At 37.0% G+C, this 11,434-nt stretch overlaps 1 protein-coding gene and 1 non-coding gene across 2 annotated transcripts; both read right to left on the bottom strand.

Moving 5' to 3' along the window:
• LOC108988518 (E3 ubiquitin ligase BIG BROTHER-related) lies at nucleotides 1-7,803 on the bottom strand. The gene is made up of 7 exons (XM_018961799.2): nucleotides 7,284-7,803; nucleotides 6,305-6,677; nucleotides 6,155-6,195; nucleotides 3,673-3,714; nucleotides 3,456-3,577; nucleotides 3,271-3,379; nucleotides 1-310 (listed from the first exon to the last, which is right to left on the bottom strand). The coding sequence occupies exons 1-7, from the start codon at nucleotides 7,536-7,538 to the stop codon at nucleotides 263-265; spliced, it is 990 nt and encodes a 329-aa protein (XP_018817344.1). The 5' UTR covers nucleotides 7,539-7,803; the 3' UTR covers nucleotides 1-262.
• Nucleotides 7,804-7,866: 63 nt separating this feature from the next.
• Nucleotides 7,867-7,938, bottom strand: TRNAP-AGG. Its single transcript has one exon. It is a non-coding gene; the product is annotated as a tRNA-Pro (tRNA).
• Nucleotides 7,939-11,434: the final 3,496 nt, after the last annotated feature.

Raw genomic sequence — 11,434 nt, 5'->3', positions numbered from 1 at the left:
TTTTCAATCAAAGCCACAGAGCAGTCATGTATACTGTTTAGCCATTTGTATAAATGAACCATGGTCAATCAGAGATAACCCTCAAAGATTCGCCATATGTAATAAGTATAGAAAACCATTTTCAACTGTGCAATTTCACTTCGAGACATGGAGACAACTAGGCACACGCCTTCTTTCCAATACTAGGGAGAACTTTATGCACATTTAAACAAGAGCTATGACCAAAGTTGTGTTAACCAATGCATGTAGTCTTCGACTCCAACTAGCTGTTGCCGCATATGGAAACCTCAGCACTGCAAACAGGGCAGACCTGCATTCACAGGGCAAGTCATGATGCAGCAGACAGACTGTCGTGGCTCCTAACTTTTAGGCCAAACATTAGTGATACAAAAATATTGCAACATTAAGATATCAGAGTTATTGCACAAATTCAAAAACTACAAATCTATCTTGAGAGAGAGAGAGAGAGAGAGTTCAGGCCAATGCTACTCACGAAGAAGCATCAAGAATACTCCCATGGAAGTAAATCAACACAAAAGCAGTAAAGAGTGTCTACATTCTAATTTCACAACTAAAATTTCCTTTAACTTGGCACCTTCTTTAGGGGAAGTGCAACCTTACCTCACCATTCGGTACCTTCTTCAGGGGAAGTGCCACTTCAGGAGCATTGACAGTCTAGGGGCGTAAACCGAAAATTTCAGTCCATCATTTTTGCCGGACCAGACCGTTAGCTATCAATTCAGTCGGTCCACTCAGTCCAATTCGGTCCATGAATATTTTTTCTCTCTTTTTTCTTTTTTTTTTCTTTTTTTTTTGACAAAAAATTAATAAAATTAGTAAAATTAAAATTAAGTGATATCTCTTTAACATTTTATATATGGTTAATGAATATTAAATAATTTCATTGTATATATGGTCCATGGTGATCCCTTGGATGAAAATTAGATAATTAATTTATACAATTACTATATAAAATAATATTATATATATAACATTTAAATATATATATATATACAGATTCGATTGATCTCGGTCCTGTCCAAAAAAATCACACCCCGAGACCAACTAATAAGAATATCGGTCCAGTCCGGTCAGTTTTTCCGGTCAAGACAGTCTTACAACCCTAATTGACACCTTAAAATTCTTCTTATTGTATTCTATTGCTTCCTACCGAAATCCCACCATTTTCAAGGGTTTCTTCAATCAAAGGTATTGAAGAAAATGAATATCATAGACCTAGATTAGAACTCACTCGTACTATAATTAAAAATTACAGGACAAATGTATAACATGTTATACGCATATCTTTTAAAGCCCTTCCCTGACAGATGATCTAAGGCATCAAGCTAATAAAAATTGTCTCCAACAACTTTTCTTCTTCTATAGGAAAGCCAGATGAAAATTTGTAGTATTAATGAAGCAAAAGACCCTTTTCGCCATAATTTACATCCTTTTAAGCAAAAAAGGCTGTCCACTGTACAACTGGAAGAATAAAATCCTTTGATGGTGGTCTTGCTATCATCTATATGTCATGGACTTGATATAGGAAAAAGGATAAATTTAGAAACTAGAAGATCCATTCAACTGCATTGACCTGTCAAAGCCAAGTGATATTAAACATTAAATTACCTGAGTTCCTAGGAGATTTTCTATGTGAAGTGAAAGGGATATGTTATTTCCAAATTCATTATTGTAACTTCCCACCCCTTAACACACATGTGGACACCTGGGGCCCGCATCTGTGAGATATTCCTGTCCCTTGAGGAGGCTAGATATGGGCGTGAAGCAACATATCAAGTTGTGGAAATACAGACTCCCTAAGTGATAATACAGCATTAGCTTACTAAGGAAGAGATTAATAAAACCTCACAATACTCGTGCACTAAATTAGTGGGTTAACCCCACTGATTTATAAGGTTCTTTTTCAGGTAAACAAGAAATTGGAAATGGGGCAATTTATTGTGTTGATGACATGCTACGGAATAAAAACTCCAACTACTATTCAACAGAAGAATGACAAGTTATTTTGCAGGAAGCAGCAGACTACTAAGCCAGCTCTCCTTTTAGCCAGTCCTGCCTTGAATTTGCATTGGCTCTAAGACATACAATATGCAAGAGGGAGACCTGTACTTTCATTATATGAGGAGTTTAAACAAAAAAAACAAACATACAAAACAAAAAAAATTAATGATAGATATGGCACTATGTCAAATGCAGAAGTTGTCCATACATCGGATTCAAGAGTAGAGAAGTGTTGTATATAAAGAACTGAGTACAAAATGCAAAAATACCATGGTGGCTTGTTTTCTTGAAATTTGTTGCCAGATGCGCTTTTTTCTTATTTACTTTCTACTGAGTTTCCTTTGAAAAATATTTGGAGAAGCAAAGTGCCTCTCAAGGTGGCTTTTTTTGGTTGGTTGGCTTCTCATGGGAAAATTCTAACTATTGATAAGATGAGAAAGCGTCGTTTTGTTGTAATGGATTGGTGCTTTATATGCAAAATGTGTGGAGAATTGGCAGATCACCTTTTTCACCTTTGTGATGTGGTAAAGGCTTTATGGGATGGAGGTTTATGTTAGGCTTGGGATTGCTTGAGTGATGCCCAAGAGGGTGGTGAATCTTTTGGTTTGTTGGAGAGGTATTCAAGGCAATCAACAAATTGCGGCTGTTTGGAAGATGGTGCCTCTATACCTTTCACATTTCAATATCTTTCACATCAATGCCACATCAGATTTCATTTCATTAGCTCGCTGCAGTAGCAGAACATTCCAAGCAATAACTATGTTTATCTATATCATGTATACATTGTGCACTTGGGCTATGCCTCCTTTTCCTATGAATAAAATTTCTTGATTACCTATCAAAAAAATATATATTCCCCTCGACCCTGTAGGGAACATTCTTTTTCTTTAGATAAATCCATAGGGAACGTAAATTCTAGTGAGGAAAAATATCCTTTGAATGGTAAGCAACTAAGAAACAGGTAGAAAGCCTGCCACCTTGCAGAGGTTGTGCAACTAGAAAGCATGGGCAAGGAGTAATGCTAGATATAGGTCCGGGGTGTACAAGCCTCATGCAGGCTCTTTAAAAAAAAAGTGGGACCAACCATAGAAAACTAAAAAGCGAGCTTTTTGCGTGGGTTTCACTTTTTTTCAAAAAGCTTGTATTGGGCTTATACAGATCATTTTCCTTAAAGATGACCCAGAAGTTCCATTCAGAACTATGATAATTTTATTCGTAGAGTACAAAATAAAAACTATATGGTAATACCTTGTTTATTTTCAACCAATTGTTTATGCATTCAGAATGATAGGAATGTTTGCAAGAAAGCACCGTTAAGGTTTCACCATCCTCATAGTCCAGCCGGCAAATGACACACCTGAAACACGAACACAAAGAATTAATGATAGGGGAACCATTATATAACCTACAAAAAAATGGTTTAGTGTACATACGAATCATTGCTTCCATTTTGACTGCTTCCAGACTTGTAATTTACCGAAGGCAAAGAGGCAAGTGTATCAGCTGAAAGCCCTCTGCTCTCAGTTCCAACCACTTCACTAAGCGCAATCAACTCCTGAATTAATTAAATCATATCTTAAGGGAAGTAAAACAACCCACCCAAAAAAAAAGTTCACCAAAGGCACTTGGATCCAAACAAACCCAGTTTACCTCATAGGAAAGCTCGTCAGGATCAACCTCCTCCCATGTGTCCTGCAGCATGGGCAAGACGAATTGATGTAAAGCAGATTTAACTAAAACACAAGCAAACATAACAATAATAACAAACGAATATAACAAAATTTATGGTGACGGTCCTCTAAAAGCAAGCTAAACCAGGAATGAAACCCTAACTTTGACATTACTAAAAAAATGGGGCTCCTTCCTTGATCCTTTATGGTTCTAACTTGTCGAGCATAATATACATACTCTAAAAGTTAAAAAATGTAACATTTTTTTTATAAGTTAAAAAAAAAAAAAAAAAAAAACACTACACAAGAAATATAACATGTAAAGCATACTACAGTCGTCACAGCAAAAGAACTGACATAAGTAATTGATTAACACCAAAAAGAAGAGATTTCTATTCCAGCCTGAACATTGAAAAAAAAAACGGATGATGTCCTGATTAAGTTGCATCTCACTTAAGATGGATCATCCAAGGTACATCGAAGCATTTTGCAAGCTTTACCATGTGTTGGGATATAAGTATAACTTAGTGCCGTTTTAATACATCTGGGTCAGATAATTTTTCTTGCTACCTCCTGATTGAATTATTGAAATATAAAATTAACAGCATTGCCAGCCCAGAGTTAGATCCCCGTTTAGATCACATTAACAAACAGCACTCGATGATTATTTTCGATAGGTAACAAACAGCACTAAAAACTCACTCCTTTGAGTCATTTTTTTTATTTTTCAAAAATAAAAGGAATTTTCTTTCATTTTTCCTGCCGCCGGGGGGTGGGGAGTTCTATTGTAAACAATTGTAATCTATAAAAAGGAAATAATAGTATCTGACCATAAATGGCTTCACTTGAGTAGCTGCCTATTGATCAATGAGAGGGAAAAAGCTTATTATCTTTGGGAAACTATTGCAGTCTATAAAATAAGGGAATAATATATTTCTATACATAAAAGTTACCGAAGATACCTAAAAAGGGGGGAAACTGAAGAAAATATAAAAATCAAACAGTATATACAGCAAGAATACTAGGGAAAGCATGCTGACATGCATATCAGAAATTTGATCAGCTCATCAGAAATGCATTTGACATCTTAGTCTCAAAACATTCAAAGTCAACATGTTTGCAAGTGGAGAATCAAAACCCGGCAAAGTTCCAGCAAATAACTATATGCCATTCGTCAACATAACAAACTTTCGCAGCCATCACAGGCTAGACCTAGCCTGAATACCATTATCCATCATCCATCAAGACCCAGCAAAGATGTAAAATATTGATCCTAGACTTTCCAACTATTCAATAACCTCCATATGACCTTTTTATGACCACGTTCTGGCATGTCAGATTATCTAGATGAAAATAAATTTACCCCATGTTCCTAAATCTACTACACAATATGCATCATCGGCTGAAACTAAGATAAACTAGATGGCACGTCTCATTGCCATTAATCTTTTTAGATGCCCCTGTCTCCACTACGAGTCAAAGAATTGTTAGATTCAATAAAATATGTTTGTACTAGTTATCTATAGACATCTTTTATTCTAAACTACACCGAGAGATCTATCTCTAAGTTTGTTCTCTTGAAACTTAACAAGTAAATTCGAATTAACTTCTATGCTGTCAATATAGTGAGTTCTCATCAGAAGGTAATCCAATTTCTAGGGAAAGCAGAATTCTTTAGAAATAAGAGATAGGGAAAGTCGAAAGATGATGATCTACTGAAAACACATGCCGCTTTTACTTTCAGGCTGTATTTTAATAAGCCAAATAATGGTCAGCCTAGGCACAAGTGCACCAGGTTAAAAACTGGTTCACAGCAGAAGAGTCACTTGGTATACCATGACCTTTAGAAAAAGAAAAATAACATCACAACCTCCTGCATCATGAGAACAACGGTTTTGACCTTTTACGGTTTTACGGTTTTACCTGATCCATGGTTGCATAGATTCACTGATTGTTTTTTTTATATCGGTCATAGATTCACTGATAGTTAAGGCCTGAACCAACTCACTCATGTACCTCCATTCCATAATACATACAGAATTCTGTTTTGAGAGCAAAAACATTGGTCATTCATTGAATCACTTCAGCTCTATCAAACATCCCTCTTCTCACCAGTCTGATGCTGGAATAACGCTGATACATTTCTAAATTGGGTTTATTATTTCAACCCATCACCTATCTCTTACATAATGAATAGATGGACATTAGACTAAAGTATCTGATTTTCCATCCTATCCTACATTTGTGACAGCTCCTATCCAACCCTCAAAAATATGAGAAACATATCATAATCAGAAAAGGATCGTGATTTACACATCACTAGGCTGTACTTATAGGTAGATGGGTGAGATTAATACTGCTGGCCTGAGCTGCGTGTATGTGCTTGCAGTTTATCTGTGAATAGAAAGGAAAATAAAAGAAAGTGATGCCTTTTCTACTTCCATTATTATTGAGATAGATACCTGGGAGTTACCACCATGATCCTCTATGTCCTCAGCTTCCCCTGCAATGATGGAGAGTTATTAGACGCCCTAACCATTGCAAAACGTTAAAACTCCAGAAAGCATTGTAAAAAGAGCGCTAGAATAGCCAAAAACACTAGGAACACTCACCATCATTTATCCCTGCAAGGGCCAACAACCTAGCAGCCATTTCTCTGTCTTCAGCATCCTGTAGGGCTCTTGCATAGGCCTCATCACTCGAAAAGGCAGCCGGATCAAATTCAATGCTGGGGTTATTATTCTCTCCAGGCTCGTCATGAGCATGCACATCAAAAGCATCCTCATCATCATCAACATTGCTTCCATCGTATCTCTCCTCACCATCCTCCTCGTCCTCGACATCGTCATCATCATCGTCGTCCCCATCACTGTCATCATGGGGATCATTGAAATTTTCCTCATCATCAAGCACATAGCTTCCGCCTTCCCAACTTCCATAATCACTTCCTTCATTATTCATTCGCAGCATCATATATGCCCTTTCCTAATCCATAACCCAACCAACACCAATGAAACAACAAGCATATAAAAAATCATCAAAAAGCAATCGAGACCACTCACTAAGCAGTAAGAAATTGGAGAGACAAACTTATCAAAAAATGAAATTGGAGAGACAAGTAATCAACTGGGAGATAATATACCCCAAGATTTGTGTGTTGATAGCGAAATAGTAACATTTGGGTAAAAAAATTGGATTTCATTGGGTTTTCAAGCGTTACAACAGTCGGGAACTAAAACACAAAAATGCTAACTTTGCTCCCCAAAGTTTTCTCAGTAACCAAACAGAACCTAAAATGGTCATTTCATTCTACAGGAACAACTTCCGAGTTGGGATTAATTGGCAACAAAGAAAAACCGAAACCGAGCAAAAAAGAAAGTAGTAGAATATAACATATTTTGTCTTAAGCTGTGTTTGATTTACGGCAAAACGGAGAAAAAAACCTAAAATAGATAGACAAAGTTCCGAATTCGCCCAACCACCGCAAATGTCTAAATCTAATTTTCCAATCCGGTGTTTCCCATACAACCTAACCTACTGAGATTAATATAGGGGGGTTTCCGGAGGGAAGGGAAGGGAAGGGAGGGACACCTGTTCTTGAAGGGCACGAGCGAGAGCGAGGTCAGCATCGACCTGACTGAGATTAGTAAAGGGGGTTCTGGAGGGCTGAGGTGGCTGATGTTCCACGTCGGATTCACTTCCCTCTTCTTCTTCTTCATGTTCCTGTTGTTGTTGCCGCTCCTCAACATTCATATGATTAGGGTTGTCTTCGTGTTCTTGGCCATCGCTATTGTTGTGGTTGGTGTTCGGTTTGTTGACGCCGTGGTTGTTGTCGTTGTTCTCCATGGAAAGAAAGAAAGAAAGATCAGAGCGGAAACACCAACAGAAGACGAGCCCCAAGGAATTATTGGAGATGAAGCGTGCGTTTGTATATATGTGTGCGCGCGTGCGTGTACGAAACAAAGATTCGAATTGACGAAATGACAGGGAATTATTCAAGAATCTGATGGCTTTCTGACGATTGGAGAGAGAAAGAGAGACAGAAATGGAAGCAACAGTGCTAAGCTTTGTTAATGCTCAGTTCAAAAATCGGCACCCACCGTTTCTAGGTACGAAGTGAAAAAAATAAAACATATAAATAATTGATATAAATGGCAAAATAAAGAGGAGGGAGGGGGCATTCCGAGAATTGAACTCGGGACCTCTCGCACCCTAAGCGAGAATCATACCACTAGACCAAATGCCCATGTTTTGTTGTTTGCATTTAATATTATTAAGCTCTACTAGATTAGACGACTTCTATTCATTTTGAATTTATAATGTCAATACGTCCTTTTACCCCCAAAAACACTAATCTCAATACGTGACGCAGTGTCGTTAACCATTTTGTTTCTAAGAAACAAATGCTTTTGTCGTATTTGGTTATCGCGTGAGAATATTTTATTGAAAACGTTTTTGTTCTTTAGTGCATGAAGAGTAATGTTAGATACAGTCATATGTTATGCAAGTATCACGTACTCATTTTAAAAAAAAATAGAGTTTATTATTAAAAAATTAATTTTTTTCATGTGAGTTTCATATTTACTCACTTTTTTTTAAAAGGAGTTGCGCATTCTATGAATATAAATATTATTTCTCTAAGCCATTATATATATATATATATATATTTATATTTATATTTATATTTATTAAGAAAAATAATATTTGTAATCTTAGAATTTGCAAGTTCCGCGCATTCTATTTAAAAAAAATAAGTAAATATGGAACTCACATAAAAAAAAAATTATTTTTTTAATGGTAGATCCCTTTTTTTTAAAACAGGAAATGCACAAGACTTGCACATCATAAAACTGTATTTAACATTATTCATATATTAAATAGGGTAAATACAAAATTAGTCTATGCAAATTACTTTTTATGTATTTTAATTGATGATCATTAATGGGAGGGATATTTCCCTCACAACTCATTCTGGTTGGGCCTAAGCTCAACACTAGGTCCCAGCCCAGCCTGAGTTCCTGTATTCCAAGGCCCCAAAGCCATCCAAAGGGGTCCAGATCCCGAGGTCAAATCAGAGTAAAGATGAGTAACGTGGGAATCATACACAGGGGAGAGATGGGAACCATCGACTCTGGTCTTCCATGTTACACCTACACTCGAGGAATTACGTTAGTAGATGGACGGAAGATGCAAACGACCCTTCATTCTCTGACGGATGGGACCAGAAGTGACTACCCAATTCACCCACCGCCGGGACTCGCCCAGGGAGCTACGCTGCATCAATGACGTCATTACAGGAGCCACGCCACATTAATGACCATGCCTTAGAGGACCACGTCGCATTAAATGTCCAGACAATTATAAACACAGGTGGGACAGCTGAACCTAACACAATGAACAGAATGTTCCCCGGGGACTTAGTATAAATGCCCCCCACCCAGGTATAAAGAACTATCTATGAACTCTAAACAAAAAAGTTATCACAATACGTACGAGGAGACTAACTTAGGCATAGGAGGCTCCCAGACAAGCCCGAGCACACTTTCTTCTTTATGTTTGCAGGTGAAGATCTCATCTCGAGTTCCTAGAACTTTACCCAGGCGTACAAAATATGATGTTAACAATTGCTAGAACCTTGATAATAATAAAGCATACACACATCACATTATCAGGTGTCTTAAAATTAAAATTAGTCATTTTGTTAGAAATTAAAACCTAATCTATATATGCTTTTAAGATAGATCAAGCTAGTCATTTTGTCAAAAATTAAATTGTTAAATATGTTGACGTGGCAAGTCACATGACTGTCACGTGTCACAAAATTAAAAAATAAAATTCTTAAAAATTTAAACTAAAAACTTAAAAAAAAAAAGATCAAAATACACAAATGTCGAAGAAATTATAACTTTAAAAATTGAAATATATAAAATTAAAAATATTTGAAGAATTTTTAAAAAAACAAGGGAGGAAGATCGAACGAGGAAAGAATATGTGGAGAGGAACATCAGAGTGTTATTTTTAAATTAGTTTCCAAAATTTTTTAGTGGAAACTATTTTTTAGAAAAGAAGGTTTAGTTTTTCATTGATTGAAATTATTTCGTTATCTTACCTTTACAAGCACATTCAAAAACTACAATTGAAAAAAATTTCCAAAAAATTGTTTTGAAATGAAATAAACTGGCCTAAGATACATCACAATAGTCAATATGAGTAGGGATAACAAATCCAAGATATATGACAACATTTCTCAATCGGAATAATAAGAATATCTCCATGTAAAATTTGATATTACAAAATCAAAAAAGTTGATTATACCATATGCAATGCATTTTCCAAAACTAGGGTTGGGCGGCGGGCCCCTGCATCCATCCCGCCCCCCGGTCTGACCTTCATTTGTACATGGCGGCGCGAGTGGGTGTCTGTAGAGAGATTTGGTCTTAGCCCAAGCCCGCTTTGGGGTTTCCTCACCCACCTAGCCCAAATATACATTTAAAAAATAAAATTTTTTCAATAAAATGACGTCGTTTTATCTTAGGTTTTGTTTAAAAAATTCTATCCATCGGTCTCCTCCTCTTTTCCCTCTTTATCTCGTCATGGGCGGGGAGCGAACGGTTGTGGGGGCAAACCCACCCCCAGTCATCCGGATGGAGACAACCCCCACGAGGGTGTGAAAATTATGCTTATAAATAAATTTTCCTTTTTAATGTCACACATTGATTCACAAATCACAAGTTTTTTCGCGTAAGAAAAATGAAACTCTTCAATTTATGACACATCCTTCCAAGACTTTCTTCTTCTTTTTTTTTTTTTTTTCTAATTTCAAATTTTTGGTTGTTCTTGATCTTCTTGTGATTTCACTTTTTGTTGTTTCATTTTTTTATGCCGAGGAATTGAAGGAGAATAAGTTTTATGATGTGTAACAAGTTTGTGTAATGAAAAGATGATAAAGGAAAAATCCCACTTCAAGAGTGAAAAAAAACCTTCGAGAGAATGAGAGGAATGTGGAAGGAAAATAACTTTGTATTAATTTCTAGATGAAAAACATAGGAGCCTCCTGGCTCAGTATATAAACAAGATGACCCTTCATGGGCCCATGCCAACAGGAAATAGAGATCATAAAGGAAATAAAATAAAGTTCCAAGTCCAAACTTGTTACTCTAAGCTAAATGGCCCATAACATACTAGACCGACTCAAATAAGATTGACACATAAGCTGGCCTACAACCCACGACAACTTAATCTCAACTCAACTAACTAAGGCTTTGTACTTCGTCCATCCTTCTTCCAAAGACTTCCCTTCTCCCCCTTCCTCTAGTTATGCACAATAAAGAGTGTTACAAATCTTCCCCTTTAAAACACCATGTCCACAAGGTGAGGATATGATTCTTTGAGGTTGAGGTACGGTTTCCATGTTTCTTCTTCTGCCCTCTGTTGTCACCACCAAACGAGAAACCTCAATTGTGCTCGACTGTGTGCCTTTGTCAAGTGGCGGCCCAAAACCTCTTCGAGCTCCAGCTTCAAGACCCCCATGGAGTCCATTGGTGGTAGCTTCAGCATGGCCGTGAGCTTAGCCCCCAGTTTCCTCTTGAGTTAAGATACGTGAAAAGTAGGGCAAATCCGAGCAGTGGAGGGTAGATCTAGATTATAGGCAACGGATCCAACCTTTTCAGTGATTTGGAAGGCCCCATAGTACATCAATGATAGCTTGGGGCAATGATGGTGCGATATCAAGACCTATCGAT

This window comes from Juglans regia, chromosome 13, assembly GCF_001411555.2.
Source record: "Juglans regia cultivar Chandler chromosome 13, Walnut 2.0, whole genome shotgun sequence".
Classification (NCBI taxonomy): domain Eukaryota; kingdom Viridiplantae; phylum Streptophyta; class Magnoliopsida; order Fagales; family Juglandaceae; genus Juglans; species Juglans regia.
This window is presented reverse-complemented; position numbering and strand designations above follow the sequence as displayed.

Bases quoted from the DNA above. Each gene is read 5' to 3' on its own strand.
- LOC108988518 (XM_018961799.2), bottom strand. From the start codon at position 7,538: ATGGAGAACAACGACAACAACCACGGCGTCAACAAACCGAACACCAAC. The intron at 3,715-6,154 runs GTATCTATCTCA...CCCATGCTGCAG, and splicing joins ATCATGGTGGTAACTCCCAG to GACACATGGGAGGAGGTTGA. The intron at 311-3,270 runs GTATTACCATAT...CTGTGAATGCAG, and splicing joins ATTGGTTGAAAATAAACAAG to GTCTGCCCTGTTTGCAGTGC.